At 35.5% G+C, this 23,419-nt stretch overlaps 1 protein-coding gene and 1 long non-coding RNA gene across 2 annotated transcripts; both read right to left on the reverse strand.

The window, feature by feature from the left end:
• Nucleotides 1–12,396: 12,396 nt before the first annotated feature.
• Nucleotides 12,397–18,551, reverse strand: LOC121329391. The gene is made up of 6 exons (XR_005951768.1): nt 17,660–18,551; nt 17,073–17,188; nt 16,442–16,523; nt 13,859–13,875; nt 12,985–13,010; nt 12,397–12,442 (listed from the first exon to the last, which is right to left on the reverse strand). It is a non-coding gene; the product is annotated as an uncharacterized LOC121329391 (long non-coding RNA).
• Nucleotides 18,552–18,942: 391 nt separating this feature from the next.
• On the reverse strand, nt 18,943–22,860 carry LOC121328237. The gene is made up of 5 exons (XM_041272795.1): nt 22,812–22,860; nt 22,139–22,192; nt 21,320–21,458; nt 20,485–20,621; nt 18,943–19,746 (listed from the first exon to the last, which is right to left on the reverse strand). Exons 1-5 carry the CDS (start codon nt 22,824–22,826, stop codon nt 19,483–19,485), a joined length of 609 nt encoding a protein of 202 aa, XP_041128729.1. The 5' UTR covers nt 22,827–22,860; the 3' UTR covers nt 18,943–19,482.
• Nucleotides 22,861–23,419: the final 559 nt, after the last annotated feature.

Below are 23,419 nucleotides of genomic sequence, written 5' to 3' on the forward strand. Positions count from 1 at the left end.
GCATATTGTTAATTTGTAAACAGGATACATACTGTAACATGTGGGTGTTCTTTCTCTCTTAGGAATGAAACAAACAGCACCTGAAACACTGAACTATATGCTCTACTATGGAAATCTGTTTTGAGATCATGGCTCATTGGTTTATTAAACTTTACATACTGCATATGCTAGGCATCCTGAATATTTGCATGAGCCGTACATAAATAAAACAGTAGTATATTACAGAGATGTAAGGGTGCAATCCATATAAACAGTTTCAGATCTACAGTAAATACTGCAAATATATTAATAAAAAATATATATGCATGTCAACATCTCTATCTGTATTTCCAATACAATGTTATTGGTATAACAAAGCAACATGGTTTGGAAAAAAGGAAACCCTCTATTTCCCATTCAAAGTTATGTAATACAGATTGAAGATATGATATGTACACAGTAGTGTACCAGGAACTTCCCTATTTCGCTCATATCAGACACTTTCACTGGTTAAACTGGTACCATCTGGCACCTGCTGTACCGTATGAAGATGAAAAGGAAACAGCAAAGACTAACTGGGAAAAGCAGACTGGAACACTGGGCCAAACAGGAGGAAGTCAAATAAGTATCGATATGGTAATGAGCTTGAAACCTTATCTGAGCAGTTGCTGGGTAAACATCTTCCACAATAAACTTTATTCCAGTTTAAATATGAGTGCTGGTGCCACTTTTTACAGCAACTGACTGAACAACTCCAGGGGATGTGCCCACCAGACAGATACTATAAAAAGTCATTAAAGCCAGATTCTTGAGATAATTATACTGCTTAAGCAATTCAAGCCTGATTAGTGGTCATTAGTGTCTTCTAGTTGACCGTGTTGACAGGGGGCTTTCTGTACATGGTTAGCAGCCAAGGTAATCAGGGTTTTATTTTGATTACAAACTGTTAAACATACTGAGTACTTTAAATATGTTCTTTAAATGACATGTGTAGCCTTTCCTAAGTGTCTATAATGTGTCATTAACATTATATATGGCATGTCATCGCCTCTAACTCTTGCCATATTTAAAGAGTAAGTAATAGACATATGTACTGTAATGTAGGCTGGATCAGCCAAAGTGTCTTTATATTAATAACACCATCATACAGTATTTAAGTAACTGTAATAAGAACCACTCTGAATGATTAGATCACAACAAGATAAGAAAATTCAACTAGAAGCTACTTATTCATTAAGTACAGTGTAGACTTGAAATACAGAGAAATCAAGATCTCTACAATATATACTGTAGAAGTCAGATACCTCATTTGCACCAAAGAACCCTTACAAATCTACTGTGTGACAGTATTTAAATCAATGTATTGTTATGTCATCCACTATTTACCAAATGCATGCAATAACATATTTAGCAAGTTCTCATTTCCATTCCATACTCCATAATCATCAAATAAACGTACAATTCATTACAAAGTCTGTATCTTTTGTGGTTTGTCCTGAACTACTGAACCAAGCAAAGCGCAATCAGCACATGCAGAAACCACCTGTTTGCCATTCACATCATTTTTCTAAAATGACTGTTCATTATCTAGGTCAGGGGTGTTCAAACCTGGTCCTGGAGGGCCGGTGTCTCTCCTGGTTTTTGTTCTAACTGTGTCCTAAATTACTTAATTAGAACAATAATTGGTAATAATTGGTCCAATTAAGTAATTTAGGGCAGTTAGAACAAAAACCAGGAGGGACAGAGGCCCTCCAGGACGAGGATTGGACAACCCTGATCTAGGTAGCATGAGTAGGGTTTAAATCAAATGTGGCTAGTCTACAAGGGCATTACATTATATTTGACCATTCCTCATAATCACCTAATCTCTTCATGATGGGGTGGAAATCTTAAGCAAAAACTGTTTTCTAGAACCACCTGTAGTCAACTCTTTTGAGACTGTTCCTCTTGAAACGTCAACCATTTGCATAGTGTTATATACAAAAGAGTCTGTCAACCAGGTGCCTACAACAAATCCCTTGTCAAAGTCTGTCACATCTGTTTTGTTGTCCATCATGACTGAAACTGTCGGGGAGATTTATCTTTTTCAAAATCACAGAAAGGTTGTCAAGGATTGTTAAAGACAGAATTGTATATAGCTCTGTAATTTCAGAGTCCCCAATTCCCAAATCACATCTTGCCATATGCTCTTTAAACCATTTTATTTAATGGTTGCTGTGAAACATTACCAGCGCTAGCGTATTTTTTATATTTGCATAGACGTGCCATTGTTCTCATGTAAGTGTTAGTTAAAAAAAAAAAAAGAAAGAACAAACAGTGCTGTGGTTTCACAAAACAAGAAGACGGCATATAAAATATACAGAGTATTGTTGGTCTGGCAGAACAGTATATGCCATGCTAAAGTGGTTGCAGTATGTAACATAATAAAGTTAAAATTAAATGTTTTGAACACTGTACAATTGAGCCAATCTTTTGTCAACAGCTTTGTGAATATATTACTCCCACACATGTTTATTCTATTAATAATAAAGTTGTATAAATGGAGGACACAGTAATACATATTGACAAAACCTCAACATCTCAGATAATAACCTGGCTGATCAAAATACAATGTGGCTAAGGTTACAGGTTTAATTTTTTTGTTGTGTTTGTTTCGGTGATGATAGGCAAGACAGCACATCTGACAGACAATGGCAGAGGGATGATTGTTGCCGCTTCTGTATCCAACTGAACAAATTGCTTGCATGTTTTATGACGGACAGTCTCAAAAGCAATGACTCTCTGGATCATCAGATTGGCTGTAGTTCTCCACCCCTTCCTAGAAGAAAACACTGGAGAATGCCACAATGTAAACACCTTGAAAACTTGTTCAACCTTTGTATTTACCCGAGAGCTGTACTTCAGTTAGTTATCAACCCTACAGCCGACGAGTTCAGTTTGCACCTCTCTAGAAGGCAGCGCTCCTACTTGCACTGATAGCTTTAACCACAGAGAGTGAATAAAACACTTGTCCACTACACACCCGCAAAGTGAGAAAAGAAAAGCTTTTCAGGCAGAAGGAAATCCTGGCACAACACAGAAGTGCCGTCAGTTTTCATGCTGACTTGCATAATTGCACTGTGCCCGCTATACAGATGCTAGTCTGTCGAGGGACACCATCAGCTAGAGGGTAACCTTTTTGAAGACAAACTCTTCACTCTAATACAACATTCCGTGCATGTACATGAGGTCCAAGTTTTTTTGAAAAGTAGCGTTTGTATTGTGTGATGATTCATGATTCTAGCAATCAATTGCAGCATTGAGAATACTACTTGCAAGCATTTCCGCAGCACATTTCTGATTTCATGGTTCATTCCAGATCTCCCTTAGGTCCTACCTTGGCTATATTCTTTCAGAGATATTACTTACCTGGAGTAAACACGACAATGTCTAATAGACCTCGTCCAGGATCAGTAATTGATAGTATGTAAAACAATATCATTTATGCTGTGATGAGCTTTGCTTTGGTTGTATTTGTTTGTACAGGGTGACATAAAACAAGCAATATCACATATCATGCCATAGGATATCCCCTATTAAATTGGGCAGCCACACCCTGTTGACTATCTACGCCACACAGCAAAATGAGCTGAATTGGTTTATCTATGCTTTGCTGAAAGAAACAGAGAGACTTCTGGGACATCCTGTATATTTGATTGTTTCCTCTTTTTACATCTGTTATATCAAAGTTAGATCTGTTGATTGTTTATTGTTATCTGTTGAATAATCAATAACAAATAAATTATGCAATAATGTTGCACTAGAGCACAAGCTTAGTAATTCTGTCCCTTTGTCTTTCACAGGAGTTAGACAAAAATTACTCCTGTGCTATGAAGCATACTCTTCATTGTAGCTGGACTTTCCCCAACTGGCTCACTTATTATGCCAATGGTATACCTAAGAGGTGATCTGTCGTCTGTGGATTTTTACTGATGTTTCACAAGAAACAGCCTCAAAACTGATGATGTGAAAAAGGACTTTGCTGCAGACTTTTCATCTAAAACTTTCATGAGGGTAATGCAGGTGCTGGTAATCACTGAGGAATGGTCACATATCTCTCCAGAACAACCCTGGTATTTGTCTCAAGCTTAGTATCAAAATATTGGTCCTGTTGCCACTTAGTGCCAATTCAGGCTTCTGTTGGCACTAAAAAACAGCCTACAAGATTGACTTCTGACAGTTGTTCTACAGTATTTGCACCAACCTTCAATAAAAAGCTTGCTACTTGAATGCTAATTGAATACTGTATATAATTTCCATGTTTTTTTCAAAAGGATAACTGTTAAAACAGGAAGAGTTTTTGCAATTTAAATAACTTTTAGAAACCAAATTCTATTCAATGTTGATGATGACAGACAAAACCACATTTTATTGAGTGCTATACGAGAGGCAATCTAACTTGGCAGTGCTTAATAGAAGCCCAAACGGGCTTTTAAAAAGAGAATGAATATTTTATGTTGCACTTTATCGATCCAGTAAAAGTTCTAAGAAAATAGAAGAAGCTTGAGTTGAAGTTACTAACAGTTGGTAAAAAAAACAACTGCCTGCAGGAAATAAACTGCAAAGGACATGAACTGTAGACTATGGGTCCTGTTCACAATACATATGCTTTTAAAATCTCTTTTTTTTCTCTAATAACAATACAGTTGCTAGCTCTTCTAATAGTATATATATATATATATATATATATATATATATATATATATATAATATATATATTATATATATATATCAAACCACAAAAGCAAATAATACAATTATTTTATTTTAACATACCGCCTATGCATTTCAAATGTCTGTGTTGTCTTCTACCATTAAAAATAAATAAATATAGCCATTTGCATTAATAGTCACTTTACTGTCGGGACATTCCCCTGATTACAGGCTCAAACTAATGTTGGTTGATTAAGGTTGGTTGATTAAGTACAGTGCTGTAAAATCAGTCTTCACCGGTCCTTGGAACTAAGCAGTTATTTGCACTTACCAGTCTAAAATCTCAGTGAAGTGTTGGTTGTTTTTAACTGCCTGGTATACAACAAAAGGTTTACAATACTTAAAACGCACTGTAATCTTATGAAAGCTGGTCTTACTGTCTTAAAACATTCTTTTGTACTGGAATGTTATACTGCATTAGGTAAAGTTTTGACAGAAACTGATGTCATGGCTTCTATCATGCTTGTGGACTGTAAGATCGTTGTCTATTAAGTTCAAGTTATTAAATGGACTCTCTGGTTCTGTTGGTCTAATCTATTATGAATGGACCTCAATTCATTTTTCACATTTCATTTCAGAAATAAAGGTGTATGCCTAGTAGACCTTTCTGAGCAGCACAGAGAGGGTGCAAACAGGCTGAAGAAGACAGCTGTCTCGGACCCGAGCAGAACCACTGCACACATCTTTCCTGGGAGCAGATGACTCTCGGGTTCACATCAGTTCATTAGATTTGTCATGTTTCTATACACATTGTCACAACTGTGGATGGTTGATCACCAGAATTGCGATAAATGAATTGAGATCCAGTGAATGCTTTTTTATTGACTTCTTTGTGTTTTTTATTATGGCTAGGTGTTGGACTGACTGGAGACTCCTCTGTGATTTGTGAAGCGGTCCATCAGCAGCCTCTTTTCAAATGCAGTGGGTAAAATAATATCTGGGGTGTCGCTTTTAATTTTCAACAGAATGTAGCGCCTGCAGAAATAGAGAACACAGCAGCTCCACTTAAACTGTAATTCGGAAGAAAATCTGTACAATAGGCATCATGCTTACAATCATCATCCAATGTGTTGTTGTGTAATGAGATGGACAAGAATAAGAGCCTTTCCTAGATTTCTTTATTGGGCTGTTGTTTTCATCACAATGGGGTAGAACTTGTGGTGGATAAAACAGTATATTTCAAAATGGTTAAAGTACTAGATTGCTAAAGAAAAACATACAGCTGTGTTTGAAACTAGATCTATGAGCTATTTAATCTTATCATGATGTTAGTGTTTGAGGAAGGTTTATATATGCTGAGGCTTACATGTATTTGGTTGGTGTTTTTATAATTCTTTCTGGGACATGATAGAGACTGGTTAAAAAGAAATGTATATGTAATTCAATCAATCAATCAATCGATTAATTGATTGATTGATTGATTGATTGATAAAGAACTCACATTAGCTTGGATCAGATAAAAAGAAAATAGAAATAGGTTGGCACACCTGTACGTTTATTTAATTATACACATAAATACAGATATAGAGACAGGGAAAGGTTTAAAAAATTGATTCACTAATAGGTGAATAGACTGTTTAAATTGAAAAAGTGTCCCTACTAAAGCTTTTAGTCAACTTTTTTTTTTTTTTTTTTTTTTTTATGTAACAGCAGTACACAGTTCTGAACTTTCATGATCTAAAACATAAAGTTTATATTACAGCAGTAAAACCAACATGAAACAGTTTTTTTGTGTGGAGTACATTTACTGTGAAAGAACACACTATAAAACATACTGACAAGCCTGCTAAACAGCTGTGCCTTGCTAACATGCTGCAGTATTACTATGTACTTAGATTAGTACAGCAGAAGACCTAAGAATAGCAGGCCTACCTCTTACTGAGGACTGATGGTCTGGACTGGCGTCTCTTCAGTAGCAACAAGCCCCTGGCTGAATCTTTGTCAAATAGATCAGCCGCTGCTTTCCTTTCTCTGTTCTTCTTGATCACATCCTTGGAAGACACTGATATCTGATTTAGCCTAGAACCAAGGGGACATATAGAGTAGACAATCACAAACACTAGAACGAATGTGATCTATCTACATACTGTATACAGACTTACCCACACACACACACACAGGTTCTCCATTCAAAACAGCAGTGTTATATAAAAAAAACAGCTGAACAAAATAACATTTTCAGATTGGCTAGCAGCCCTGCCTCCTCATAATGTTAACAATGAAGTAAGCCCTGACATGGATAGAGATGGCCTTTACAGAGCAGGAGGTTGTTAATTCTGTCCTGACTCGATTTATCTTTCAATGAATAATGAATATTGATCCTTGACATTAAAGCTCATTGACATTAGCTGCACATTGTGGTATTTACATACATTAGTTAGTTTTTAGATTAATTTCTATATAGTCTTTGTATATTGTACTATAGTCTTTATGCTAATACTACAGATAGAATAGTATTTGTATATGGGTCTCCTCTTTTAGGTATTTGTGCCATTTATAGGAACTATCTGCTGTAGTACATTATAAGCATTCAATGACTCTAGAATAAGCTGCTGCATGCACTCAATACAAAATGATAAATATGAAAAATAAAACTCTATCGTTCTTTCTAAATTGACACAAGAGACTTTTTGAGTTGTAAAACATGTAATATACAACTCAGATGCATGCTCAAAAATTTACATTTTTACTATTTCTATCTTTGGGAGTAAAAGCAATGTTATACAGAGCAACATGTCTGTCCAATATATCTCACAGTGCTTGGTAGCAGATAAGAAAAGCATAAAGGGCCCAGTATGAAAGAGAATGAATATTTGTATTGTGCATTTTGGAGACACAGTAAATGCCCTTGACATTTATTCCCTTGGCAAGACTGTTAATTCATAGCTAGTAGTAACATTAAAATAAACTGTATGCACATGTAGAAATGTAAGTTTGGTATACAGACAGCTGTACATATGTATTCATTTCTTTATAATTGAACAAGGGATACACACAATGTGTGTTTTACAGACCAAAATACTCCTTATAATTACTGCTAAAGAATGGCCTTTTCAAGATTCATCATAACTTGACAAGTAGATGTCTAGATAAGTGTTAGCATGAAATACAGACAGACAGAGTCTATATACCCCTAGATTAGGATACTAAAACACATTCCAGATGGACCACTTCAAGCCAGCAGTTTGCTGATTGCTTAACACATAAGTAATCCAAATGGTTTTGGTGGTATTAACACAATACCAAAGTCACAAGTTCAGAGAGAATATTAATTTATAACAAAACAAAGCAGAAAGCAGCTAGTCAGAACAATAAATGGACTTCTTACATCCTGCAATTACTATATTATTATTATCTTTATTTTTATATAGCACCTTTCATAGTGGACCACCATCACAAAGTGCTTTACAGAGGTAGGCTATGAACTGTGCATTATATGCAGAGTCACTAATAATAGGACATCGATTTAACATCTCATCAGCAGGACGGAGCACAAAGAGGTAAAGTAACTTGCTCAGGGTCACACAGTGAGTCAGTCAATGACAGAAGCAGGATTTGAACAGCAGAGGCGAGATGTGACCACTATACATCTTCAAATATGTATATCATTGCAATAGTTTTATTTCTGTCAGAAAAGTTCCATTTTCACTGATAGAATAACATTCTGAATTCCTACTGTAGATTTCTAATCAATATTTATATGTTCTTCACATGAAGCGGCTAGCTTGTCTATAAATATAATATTAGTGACTCTTAATAAAAGTACAGTTTGTTTACAAATTGATATTTAACACCATATAAGACACTACACCTTTAAATACAGCTGAGTTCAAATATATTACAAAGGTAAAAGTACAAGGCCAAGTGTTTACCTGAGTTGGGATTCTCCTGGCTAGTACAGTGGTATGTACACATTCGGACAGGAAATTGACTAATTTGTAAAGCATGGGTGCATGCTCTTGGGACTAGTTCTTCAGCTCTGATGATAACAGAAGTTAAAACACACATGGCTTCCCACAAATTGGTCATTGCTCATTGACAAGACACTTGTATACACAAAGGCTCAGATTTGGCTTTGTTTGGAAAAGGTCTTCATAAAGCCTGGGATAGTATTTATACCCTGATGAAGGTCCCTCAGGTACCTTCAGTTTCCTGGAAAGTGACTTCACAAGTCTAGACAGCAAGAGATTAACTTACATGAAAAACATGCACCCCTGTAAGATAAGATAGTCTTTTTGTAAAAAAGGAGGAAAAAAGTCAATCGATTTTAGGAGGGGTACATTTTGTCTAACACCACTGTTTATTACCATCCACTGATCCGTTACAAGTTTTAAAGGCTTATAGCATTATGTGGAGGATACACAAAGCACTGTTTTGCTTGATGTCTTTCAGATTGGACACTCCGGTCTGCCATGTTAGCGCTTAACATCTTGGGAAACCTACTGTGGAAGGCTAGTGTCTACCCTTGCATATAATAAACACGATTCTGCTGTACATTATGGTATCATTCAGGGAAAAGCCATGATCATGCTTGTTATTCAAACAAACAGTGGGGTTCCACTCCTTTTAAAAGTTATGTATACTATACTAAAAGCATAGCAAAGTTAAGTAAATCATGGAAAAATGCACAGTGAAAGCTTGACATGTCAGCAACTTGTGACGTCAAGACCTTACAGCTGCTAATCTAATAAATGTTTAGTGATGCCTGTCTGAATGTCAACATGTGTGGAGGAAGAGCATCTCCAGCTACACCCGACTCTCATTAGTGAAGAAGGTCAGGCAAGGTAAAGCTCAAATGATCATGATAGACCACAGCTAAGGGTGGTAAGCATGGACATAACCATGGTGAATTACAGTAAAGCACAGAACTGGAACTGCATATGATAAACTTTGCTGTGTAATTTACAGTACCACGGGAAAACCACCACAGCATTCATGTAATCTGTTGATAAATGAAATGGTAACTGTATCAATCCAGAGATCATATACAAAGAGAAGGAGATGTGATACCTTTCATTGGTCTAACTAAACAATAATTAATCACAAGCTTTTAAGACGTCAAGCCTCTTAGAATTAGCTTTACCTTAGGAAAGAATGATAGTTCAGTTATAAACATATTTTTTTTAGCGCTGCTTTTCCATCTCACATGGATATAAACTATAGAATACAGTACTATATTCCAGTAAGTCTTACAGTACTGGTGGATACTGAATAACATTCAAGTACTACAGGATTAAGGACTAATGTATGTTATTATCTGGACCGGACCGGAATTGCCCACCCCTGGTCTAAACAAACACGCTCCGGGGAAAAAAAAAACATGTGCTGTATGCAGTCATAACAGAAGTTAGGGAGAAAAGCAGAAGGGAAAGAGAGATTTGAATGTGGTTGTGAGCATTAACCCTTGCTTTTCTTTTTCACTGACCTGAAAGGATGATCTTCACCTGTGGCCCTGTAGGGCAGACGGTCCCTGCTGTGTGATTGGGAAAGTGGGGAGAGGGGTTCAGAGAGAGGGGGGCAGGAGATTCCTCTTGGGGGAGTCTTGGAGGTCCAGAAACCAGTGCTTTCCTTCACAGTGAGGGATTCAGATGAAGATGCACTGCAGAAAGGAACGTCTGCAAAAAAAAAGATGAATAAATAAGATCTGTTTAATACAAAGCACAAACATTTTAGATATTTTAGATATCTGAATATTTAACACACTGATTTCACACTATGATTATTAAAAAAAAAAAAAAAGCCAACATAGATATTTGTATTACTAATTTGCATACAAATACCAAAATGAATATCTTAACTTTGGGTTAGTTAAATCTTCTTCACACTCCATACAAGTGTTTCTTTTATAAAAAAAAAAAAAAAAAAAAAGGTTTATTTTGTTTGCTAATATTTTGTTGCTAACAAAATAGTTCCATAAATATTCTCCACGATGCACATTTATTATATCGTGCATGGGCACTATGTGCAGTTTTGAAAGAAACAAGTTTTAACATGAATTTTAATTTAAATCATGATAGCAAATCTCTGTTTGCAAGCCATGCTTTTAGACTGTCTTGCACTTCCTGGGTGAGAGGATGAAGTAATTCCCAGCCTTTCACTGTCATCTTTCCTGTGAATAACCAGTTAGTGACTTAAGTAGTACCAGAATTCATGTTTTGAAATGAAAATGCTGTAACATGCGTTTATGTAAAAATTGCACATTTCAGACATACAGTATGTAGCTGGTAGAAGTGTAAAATGGGTAAGGTTTATGATATTATTTTGTTAGCTACAATTCATCATTCTTCTGAACTATAAACTCTCTGTATGGACACTACACCAAAGACCTAAGAAAGAGAGCACGACAGAATGCCCCAGTAGAAAATATCGTTAGGCAGCTCACTGTGAGTTGCTGTGCGAGTAGGCATGCAGTCCCAGTGGTACGGCTGGCTCTGCCAGTGCTGTAGCCGCTTCATTTCCAGTATCCCTCGATTGAGGTGGACACGCTGATTTCTTTCATTTTTCCGCAGTTTTGAACATTCATGCCTATGGGAAGTTGAAGGGAAACTTTCAACCATCTACATTTTTTTAAATAATTAATTGCTGTATATATCCTATCATACGAGTCTACTGTTACTTCCACTTTGGTCATTTGAATATTCTTTATCAAGCTTATAAACTAATGGTGGTTTTAGAAATGTACATGTCTGCCCTCTAAGACCTATATTTGGCAGCTGTGAGTTCGTAAATGAAAACTCCCATTACAAAATAAAAGATGACAGGATTGACAGCTGCATGACCCTGGTATCGGATTATTTACATCAGTTCCAATACAATGCAAGCATCACCATCCAAAAATTAAATAATGCAAAGATCCAAACCAAATCCTGGTTCTTTGAACTACATTATTTACCCATTTGCACCAATGCACATTGCATAAGTTATTTGCATCCTACTGATTTATTTTTAACATGTGAGGAATTCTTTGGACTTAAAAGTACATTGATTGGCAGCACTGGGCATTGCAACTGTCTTTTTTTTTTTTTTTATCTAGAGGACAGGTGGAGCCAGTGTAGCACAAGCAAACCTTTCCCAAATGGGCCCAATAATGGTTATCAAAGTGAAACTGAAATAATTTTGTTTCACAAATTTTAAAGAAGTAAACTTTGATTGCTGAAAGCTGGAGGAACACATTTGAATAATAACTGTGTTGCAAGAAAAATGTTTTATATCAACTGTAACACCTAGAAATGTGCATTACCGTTCCAGTTCTCTGTCTATCCAGCACTTATAATGCTCAAAGGCATCTTGTTTAATCACAAAAGGGACTTTTTGCTCTGAAGATTCCCTGTACATGAAAATAAATGCAATTATTATCATTATATACTATCAATAGTATAAATGGAAGAAAATACTTGCTGAAACGGTGTCTGTAGAAGGGATTATAGTCCTGTAAACTGTTATTGCCCCCAAACTCAACATGCTATTACTGTGATCCCTGGCAATAACCTCTGCATGCTAGGGCTAAACCCACCGTTTATCTACTAGTCACGCATGGTACTCAAGCCAAGTTAGAAACCATGTGTAGTATTTTTTATTTACAATTAACCACCAACAGCCTGATTGGTGCTTTTTTAATGGTGGTTTGGTCCTGGACCACCAGAGTAAAATACATTATGAACCTTACCTTTTCAGCTCTTGGGGCCTGTGTACTTCTTCAGTCTTTTTTTCACTGTAAAGTGAACATTGAGGTATTACTATCCTTAGCCTGCGGTTGTGACAATTCCTATTAATCCAGTTTCATTCTTAAACATCAATTGGGATGACAGTTGCTCACCTAATAAAGTCCTGACAGATTATTTTTTTCTACATCAAATATTATTCTTCACACCTTAAACACGTGTAGTGTAATTCAGGTTATATCCCCAGTGAAGGAACTATGACTGAATAAAGATAACTTCAAAACCACTGTAGTAGTATATGGAAGTACTATCCAAAAGTTCATTTATATATGCATTTGTTTATGTCAGGTACAATGCTAACAGTGCTGCTATTTACCTGTGACATGCTAGGCAGCTTTACGATCTGACTTACAACTTTGCTTGGCAATTACTGTTTATCTAAAGCAGATTTAAAACCAAATACTGTTATGCAATAAAAACTTCCTTTTGGAAAGCACAGTAACATAAACTGCATCAAGTAATATTGCAGTCAAATGTAAATGGATAAGGAAATTGACTGATGGTTTTAAAAAGGGGTTTAAATTCTACATACCTTTGCCAGTGCCTTTGCATTTTATCCTGTCAAATATCAAAATAAAGACAGAAGTTAATTGCATTACAAGCAAAAAACAACCCCCCCCCACCCCCCCCTCCCAAAAAAAAAACAAAAAAACAATACAGGCAGATAGACACACAGGTAAGTATGTAAGGTTAGGAAAGGGATAATGCAAAGGAATGTTTATGGTACAGTTTGATAAATGTGAATAATCCCGAGTCCCTTAACTCACAAACCATAGCTATACCATTTCAAACTTTTGTTTTACTCCATTAAAATTAAGTTATTTGTGGCTGTTCCCATTAAACTCAAAGCTAAACCAGAACTGAAATTCCAGAGGAAAACAATGAAAGGGTTGTTCTGCATGAAGACATATAAAACTTAAGCTGTTTCTTAATTCTACTAAGAATTAACATTACACTTTTGCGCTATTCGTTTAGTATATTACATTTCTTCTACGTTGTACTTGATCTAGGCCCAAACTATTGAAAACAGGCTAGAGGATTTGATGGTGTGCAATAGTCATCTTTTCATGTTTAAGGTCCATTATAAGGTCATGACTGAAATCAGGTCAAATATCTGTCTAATATCTGTAGGAGTGTCTTGCAAAACAGTACAGTAAAAACAGTTAGGAAAAAAGCTCCTTTATAAAAAATATATGTTTAAAAATGTTATGTACAGCCTAGCACTAAGACGTAGTAAAGAGCAGCACTCGAGGTTGCTAAAACTACCTTTGGGAAATATGAACAAAATTATGCCATCAAGGTAGAGCATGGAAGACTGGACCATAGAAGATTATATTTTAGTGTAAAATAGTTGAGACACTACAGGTTTTAAATCAAAATGACCACATTGTAAAATCAATACATACCTCCACTTGGATATCATCTAAAAAATGAAAAAAAATTAAATTATTTTAAAATGATTAAAAATAATTAATCATTATTTTAGCAATGTTTTTATTTTATTTATTTATACATTTGTATTTATTAAAGCAGAGAAGTTCCCATTGAAATAGAAATCTCACAAAACACCAGCAAGTTGACAGCAGCTGCATCCAGACACAAAATGAACACATTACAATGTACAAACAAACATAACTGAGGTAAAACTAGTAAGAAAGTTAAAACCCCACCATAAAGTTATTCATTGAGGTTATTGTGAAGCAAGTATGCAATGATCAGAAGTCTCCAAATTGCACCAAGCAGAGTTGCTAGGCAAACAATATTATACCATATAACACATGCCAACAAAATACTAAAACATGGCAAGTGTTAACCATAGGGAATAAAAACATTGTAAAGATCATAAAATAATACGATTAGCAGTAGACTTAAACCTATTATCTGATTCAGTTCAGATCGTTCCAGTCAGTCAAGGGCCCTCCTCTAACTGTCCCTGATTTGTCTGGCAGCTGCGCACTACTTTATCATTTATACTGTTGCTCAACATAGAAAAACCTTAATTACATGCAAAGGTTGTTTCTATGAAGTAAGTTGCTAAAAAAAAAAAACACTTGCAACATTTCTGGCAAATGAATTTAAAGTAAGACCATGCCCTTCTCTTGACCAATAAGAAAGCATTATATTATCATCATTTTAAATTCAAAACGTTGTGTTTGTGGAAACAATCAGAATGGAATACGATCAATAAATGGTTTAAAATACATTCGGCCCCGTTTCCCTATATCTTGCCTTCCATTGGCCAATCTTATTAAAGCAGAGAATGCAGAGCAGTCACAACCCTCTTTACTCTCTGCTGTTTAACTGTGTTTAACCTGTGCCCTGTCTTAAACAGTCTGCCAGCTGGGTGAGGAAAGTTCTATTCAAAATGCTTCTTACAGTGTTTCTGTTTAGTTTTAACAGGCATTTAATTATACAGTAGGTTAATCTTTTGAAAGGTTCCTGTTTTGATTAGTATCGTTTTTACTTTTGTTTCTATTTCTGTATATTTTTGTTTGTCAGAAAGGAAACATTCTTGAATCATGTTCAGTTCTGCTCACTTGCACTGCCCTGATACTGCCTACCCCTTCCAGCTATTGTTCTGAACCTGGTTTCGCAATCAAGGCCCCCATGGATGCTGGGTAGCCTTTTATTGTGGTGTTCTAAGCATTCTATTTTACAACAGTCAAACCTGTGAATTATTACAGAAAACATTTAAAAGGGATGTGAGAAAATATTACTGGTACTTGCAGTTACAGCTTCAATTCAATGATGAGTGACGTAAGTAACTTATTTAAATTCATATTTATAAATGTAGTTATTTATTTAAAAAAAAAAAAAAGTCCTATTAAACATTGAGGTTCTCATGAGTGGAAACAGAAACAGAATTCATTACTTCAAAAGAGCTTTAATGCATAATACATTTTTGAAACTATATGCATGTGGAAAACATTTTCTACACATTGGTTTTTTAAATTATTATTTGCGGAATTATAAATAACATGTTTACTTACTGTTTTTGTTTTTATTTATTATAAACACAATTTTACCAAGGGAGATTTATGAGTGAGAGGAACATTTTGTTTTTGTTAGGAATGGCCTTGGGGAGTAAATCAATAACACGCTACTTAATTTAAAGCAGTGTATTCCAAATAATGATCACACATACAAAGCATAACTAAAAACACTTGCACACATTTTAGGCTTTCAAGCTTTATATTCTTAAGACGTTATATATTATTTTCAGTACAATGCAGTGCATTAGTATATTGGTACATGAAAATGTAGCTTTTATAGTTTTTGCTGGACAATAAAGAAGATATTTCAGAGCATTTTAGTGTGTCGACCTTGGACCCAGCAACCCACCTCGACTGATTTAATCAAGCTGCATGTGAAAAGCGGTTTTGCTTCTTTACTAGCTTAACCCAGGTGGTTTAAAACCTACGTGCATATCATGAAGTTACACTAAGACAGTAAAATCATTATGCAAGTACCTATTTACCTTGCACATGAAAAGGATCACCACACCAAACTGCCCTGAACCAAATAAAATAGAACTCAAAAATACCACTACTCCACTTTCCATGCTGTAATGGCACAATTGCTCAATCATAAATTAAAAACGCTCAATGAGAATTCTAAGGTAATGCACTCTAGACAAAGCTTTTGGTTAGTGCACAAGCCTAAATTTTTCCTTATAGAAGTTTACCATATAATAATAGTAAACATAGCAAAATGTAATACATTATAGTAAAAGCATGGTAACGCATAGGTAAGCAACGTAAAGCCCAATAGTGTACAATAAAGTATATTTTGAAACATGGCAAACCATGGTAAATTATGGTAAAAGACATAGTATAATGGAAAAAGAAAGATAAAAATTCTACTGAAACTTTTATAAATGTTATCTTAAGGGCACAATTGCATCTACCAGCAAGGTACAATTTTTCCTGGATTTGCTGGGAATAAATAACTATGTTTCCATTTTAATGTGAAATCCAGAGTAAACTCACCTATACCTAACCTGTGCTGTGCATCTTCAAGGAATACAGACTCTTGCTCAACCCGTCCAGGCGAAACATTTTTCAGGATCCTCTGGAAGGAATATAAATTATAAATAATTTGTATGTCAGCGGACATTTTGGAACACACCAGAGGAAGTGTTAATAAATGTTTGAATTCAGTTCTTGGTAGTGATGGTCACTGGCTGTTTAAATTCAGCCTGGATCTGGCTCTTTAACACTGCCCTGAAAGGGCCAATACTGGTTGGAAAATTACTAGAGAAGGTTAATTTATTCAAATTTAAAGCAGGGATCTCATGCAACTGACCTGCAGAAGGCAAATTAATCAGAGAATGAGTATATCTGCATGTACTGTATATTAACAATACAAACGGTAGTAGATGACTTAGTCAAAATAAATATTTACAGTATGTGGAAAAACATGTGCTCTCAGGATACATGTAAGTGTTACATACAGGCACACAGATGTAGAGACAGACAACCCCATATATCCTCAGAATGTAATACTTACAACACTGAATGCAAAATAGTGTTAACCAAGTTACATCTCAACTGTGTCAGTGTTTTTCCAGATACATGTAAGAGTGACATCTGTACATACCACTATTGCCCTAGATTGTACCTTTTGTTTTGCATATTTAGTAGCTTCAGAGACACCATTGGGTTCAGGAACAGCTGTCTTAGTATCACAAAGTAGGCCATGCACCGGTAATTCATTACATTTAGGAATATTCACATCTGAAACAGCATTGCATTACCGTTAATGACATTACAAATAGATCAGCAAGGCACAGCCTGTTTACACAACAGTGTGTGCTACCGCAGGTGTTCCCATTTTAGTTTATTGAGGTGACATACATAAGTTTGACTGTACATACAGTAGTCATACTTTAATTCAACAATAAAGTGATGCATTGTACCACATTACCCCCTACTGGTGAAGAAGTTAAACGTCCAACAGATAAAACTTCCAATAAGAAAGGCAGTAATGGTGAGTTTTGCAGCATAATGTTAAATGGTATGATACTATGCTGTTGGTCTCTCCACTCGATTAATATAAAAAAGTAAAAAAATAAATAAAAAAAAAATCTGTTACATTTATTACTTAGAAAGAAAGAAAAATAGCCTCATTTTTATATCAACTCCAGCTACAGATAATACTGCTTGAGAGAAAGACAAGACATCCTCCACAGTCATGAGTCTGCTTACCCAACTGTTTATCAAGGTGGTAAATTGCTTTTTCACCCACAGGTAGACTTCTCAATTCTGCTTTTGTACTCTTCGACAGAATTTCAGGCTTCCTTGTGGTAAACTTTGAGAAAAAATAAAGACAAGTGTTAAAACTATTTTTAATTGCATAATGTGTCCAGTGGCTCAGCTGCACTGAGACTCCAATGTAAATAAGCCTTCTCAAACTGTGCAAAAGTATGTATCTGTAGTAGGTGATCTACTAGACTCATCTGAATGAAGCATTTCTGCCATGTCTTTCTTGCGCTCACTCATTTTTAGATTTAGAATTCTCAAGCATCTGCTCAACTCAGTTTTATTGTATGCAGGGCTACTCATATTCAGAATATGCATGTACAACAGTGTCTGCATTGTTAATTAATTAATGAAGGGCCTTTACTCTAAATATGAACAATTAACTGCCAGCATAGCCTAAACAATTTTTTTTTATAGAATTGTCAAATAACAAGTCCTTTTTAAAGCACACATCTATAATTCTTGCTATTTTCAGTACCTTTCTTGACTTTCTCTTCGCTCCCTGATGACCTCTGACCTTTGAATCCAGGGTGGTCTCTTTTCTTGTTTTTGTTGGGACGCTTTTTTCCATTGAAATCTCTATGTATCCAGTCTAGACAGGAATGGTGAAAAACAGGGATAATCTTTATTGTGTAACTTACCAGCGAATGAGCTGGAAGGCTAATAACCTCCGGAATGTGAGTGGGATAATGCTCCATACTCAGTGACGAGTCACTGCACAACCTTTTATACATGATTGAGAAATGTCCCACACATGTATGTGTTTAATGTACATTTTAACTTTATATGTGTAATTTATGAGATTAACTTTACGATCTTTATATGTGGAAGGGGCGGATTGATACAGAGCTACCAGGATTCCCTTAGCAACAGATTGTTGCGCATTACATGGGACAACCTCAGCTGACAAACAGAAAGGAATGGGAGGCTGTATAGTATAAGTAACGTGCTGACAGCAATGAGAAACTCTAACTGAGCGATTCCTACATACCTATCCAGTCTTACTTGTGGAGATAGCAGCAGTGTGACACTGCAATCACAGGTAAGACTGCATGTAATCAAGCCACAAAGTGTCACTAACAACTGTTAATGTTACAACCCCTATAAAAGTTTACCATATTACAAATTTTGCAAAATTTAAACCAAATAATATTACGTCATGTTATAGGTTAAAGATACACCCCTTATTAAAGGTTAAAAAATATACCTCTTGAGTGGTGACTTGTGTTTCAGTACGTTTATCGCCTGAAACAAAAAGAACATTGACTTTCAGCAAGTCACTACATCAACCGAGCAAATTTCAGTTTTTACTGTGCTGTATTCTCCACATCAGCACAAGCTGACGTCACTTCCTTTAAAAAAATCAGACCCGAGGCACCTCTTGGAATTCCATTCAACTACAAAGTCAATTCAAAATGGTGACATCACAATCGGCTGTGTACTTCAGCCACTTAACAGTATTCTCTTCATCAACCTTTTCCCTCTTGTCAATGAAATTGGCAATGGATTAAACAAAGGTTGGTAATGGTTATAAAACAAATATAGCTGGATTTTTGACTTGTATATTAATAATAAAGGGTAGTGAACGTCCATTCGCTTCTACTTGTGCCGATTTCCCCCCGTACACAGATGTTCGGCGTCCTATAATCCTACAGCCTTGATTCCTCAATATATTACAAGAAGATATTATATTGATTCCATAGTTTAATAATTTATTTGTTGACTTCTAAAGCCAACCTCCTGCACCTCTATGTCAGACTAGATTAATGTCACCTATTCTGAATGCAGTATGGTGCATGTAAATGGTTCTTTGTGTATGATGACCTGTATTTGTTTTGAAACAGATTTGCAAATCCCATACCCAAATCCAGCACTGGCAGCTTGGAACTAAAGACAGTTTTGATACTGCTGAAGCGTGACAGGTGCTCCTTCTCCATCTGTGGCTCTGGAGATTTTTGCTTAACTCTTGGTGCCTTTGCTTTGGGTTCCTCTTTTAGTTCTTCTGGTAAAGGTTTTGGTTTATCTCGTGGCGCCTACCAAAGGGAACATTCAAAGAAACCCATTCCTTACAATAAACTGCACACAGAATCACAGATATTTCACCCACAACTATAACAGTGGAACATTTGAATAACTAAAAAAAACAAAAAACAAAAAAAACATTGTAAATTCAGTGACAAATACGTCTCATTATGTATGTGATCTGTTATGAAAAGTTTCAGGAATATTTTCCTTTAATTTTTCTCAGAGGAAGCATACCGGGCGATTCTTTACAAGTTTAAGGTACATTTAAGTTGTGAAGTGTTGTTTTAAAGAAAATAATGAAAAAATATGTTTTGTTATAGTGCCCTCTTAATGAAGACTCTACCACTTTCATTAGTCCCCTTGCCTTCAGCTCAAGGCGCATAACCCCTGTTGTGGTCAACTACCACTCGGTAGAGCCTAAATCAGCGGCCACTATCACTTAAACAGTAATTTAGAAATTCTAAGGAAGACAATGCAAAATACTTTCAGTCAAAACATCTGTCCTTATATATTACTATCAGTCTGTATTAAAGTTATTCGTAACATTGCTACACCTAGAATAGGTAGCACTACTTGGTAATATTGCACTACTGAAAACAGTCTAATAAAGTTATTTTTATACAGCACTCCGTTGCCACTCATGCAGATTTTAACAGAAACTGGAATTCCTGTCATGTACTGAATGTTTCCCGTTTGAAAAGGGGGTCACTGTTGCAATTTTTATTTCTGAATGCCAGATGCCTGACCTGTTCTTCTGTCTCTGGCTCTTTGGGGGAAATGGGGGCTGGTGACAGACGCTCAGGAGGGATTCCAATCTGGAGTTTATCCAGGACAGATTCGCCGGGGTGCTCTGGTTTGGGAGACAACTGCATTTGCTCATACACTGCAAATAAATAAATAAATAAATAAATCTAAGTAAAGGAGAAGAGGAGGGGTTTGGATAGTTGCATATAGGATTGTGTGCTCGTGTGTGTGTGTGTTTGGGGGGGGGATCCCAAAGTCTAGCTTAATAATGTCTACACAATATGAGTAGTTTGTCCTCTCCAACTATGCAATACATTTCAATACAATACAATGTATCCCTTATAAAGGTTTACTGTAGTACAGCACAGTAAAACTACTGTGAATGCATGGTAAATCACAGTTTTTGTGGATTTGTAAAGTGGTGCAGAAATACAGTATGGTTAATTATGGAATACATACATACTCTGAAAAAAAAAAGAATTGTCAGGAAAGACTTACTTAACTTGCCTTTTTTATCATTGGCGGGAAACATTTAAAATGCACAGCACAACAGTTAACCAAATAAATCAGATATGATACAGTGTTGTAAATGTAACCTAGCGATCAGTAAGAAAGAAATGTCTGATGCGTCTGTACCTTTCACCAGTTAGCAAGTAAATGAAAACAAAACCAAATGAGTGTTTGATTAATAAGTAACATCAATGTGTGCTTGCATAGGGTTATGCTCACAGATAATAATAATGAGTAAGAGAGAGAATATGTTTGCTTTAAGAATAGTTTGATAACTCAAGATAACTCTAGTGTCAAATCATGCTGTTCCCATTGAGCAGTTCTTACTTAGCCCTAGCTCTAGATCCATGTAGGAACTACCAGGTGTTATCAGAAATTCACTGATGGATGCCTGCGAATCTCGAGGAGACCAATAGGTGGCAGAGGCAGCATATGGAACCCTCCCAGATGAAAGCTGACTTGTAGTCTAAGAAAAAATAAATAAATAAATAAATAAATAAATAAATAAATAAATAAATAAAAAAGAAATTGATTCCTAACAACACTTGATTCCTAAAAAGTCTTTTCATTCATTTTGAAGCCACTGCAATTGCAAATATACATTTTCAGAGAGAAGACACATGTTTTAACTGGTGCATTTGAAACCCTAATAAAAACTCTTCGTTGTGCTTTTAGTATTTTGTAGTTAGCATAAGCTTTTCATGTTACTTATTATTCAGATCACCTCATGAGAATGATTATAATGAATGCTGATTTGCTTACGCAGTTGGCACAGCACAAAGTGATAGAAAGCTCTCTACAAAAATTTTTATAATGTGGCTTCTCATTATCACTGTGTGTGTGAATGTTTCATGTTAAGAAAATAACACAATACACAGTCCATGTCTGGAATTTTTGCCAGTTGGTAATCTGCACAAGATGACAAGATGGCAAATAAAGATGTACAGGAATGTTCTGAAAATCTGAAATTTATAATTTACAATTAATGCTAATGAATTATATTTGTTGGAAGTTTAAAACACAGTTTAAGGCATCTTAAAAATTCAGAATAATCCACATATTTTCAAACCACATGACTTTACAGGTTACAAATTCTTATCTACTTGCTGTGGTTTGTAGCAGTACAATACATAACGCTGTCCTTACATCATCAGCCTCTTCTCGACTAAACTCTGTCAAGTCATAGCCCTTGTATGGTACCTAGAGGATCATTGGACAGGAACAAAAAGGTGATTGTTACAACTTTACAATGGCTTCCATTTAGAAAATAATATCAAACATATAATAATGTGAAAAATCATAATCCAAGAAACAGAGGGACAGGTGTTTACTGTATTTTTTTCAAAGGAGAACAATCTATGTTAATGTTACAAAATGTAAAACAAACAGGAAAGTCTAACAGCTTTGTAAACATGCCCCAGAAGTTCTTCAAAGTGGAATATTAGTATGCAGAATACACCACAAGGTGGCATTAGAACTCAGTTTTAAGTAACTCCAATATGTCGATGAAGCTATTATTTTTTTGTTCTATTTTTGTTCTATTTTTTAAATTAAGAGTCTGGGATGAATGCATATGTAGAAGATAAAGAGTGACTGGTAAACAGAGAACTGTTAATAGCTGCAAGTTTTCGGCTCTGCCTTTGTCAGATACTGCACATGGACAGAATTACGTTTACTGTAGTTAGCTGTTGGTGACACTTTTCATTTCAACATTGGATTTTAATTATGTGTCTTCAGTTCTAAATCCAATTTAGCATTTTGTGATCAAACTGAAGAGGTAGATGCTGTTGTGCATGTTCAGTAGGTATTCATATCTCACCAGGTATGACTCCATGTCTAAAATGTCAGTCTCTTGGTCTCTTGTCCTGTAATCATGCTTCAGCATGGGATCTTCATAGATGAAGGACTCTTGACAATTAAGAGCAATATATGTATTTTACTCAGATCTGTACATTTTCTGTGGTGAACTTAGTTCTTAAGAAAGATAATACAATATAAACTAAATCATTATCACTGTAAAGACTTTATATTATGTACTCCACAGTAACACTTGTATCGCTACTACATGTAGAACCAATATTGATCTCCCTACTATATAACAAAGTGGATTTTGAAATACATAAAATCACATTTATAAAAACATAAAAAACACAAATTCTGTAATTCCATCTTTGTGGTCTGATGGAGATTCCCTAAATTGAATTATACAGTGTTACAATGTAATGCTTAACATTAATTATTTTCTTAATAATACTACAGGCCTTTTAGGAGACAATTCAAGGCTGTTCAAAAAGAAATACAGTACAGCATTTCCATTCTTAGCAGAAATGCTCAAAGGCCCTTTTACCTTGTGCTGAGGTTTCAGAGGTTATGTCGTCGATCAGATTCACATGCATTAACTTATGGTGAGGCAGTAAGAAAAGGTGA

Source organism: Polyodon spathula, chromosome 16 (assembly GCF_017654505.1).
Source record: "Polyodon spathula isolate WHYD16114869_AA chromosome 16, ASM1765450v1, whole genome shotgun sequence".
In the NCBI taxonomy this organism is placed as follows: domain Eukaryota; kingdom Metazoa; phylum Chordata; class Actinopteri; order Acipenseriformes; family Polyodontidae; genus Polyodon; species Polyodon spathula.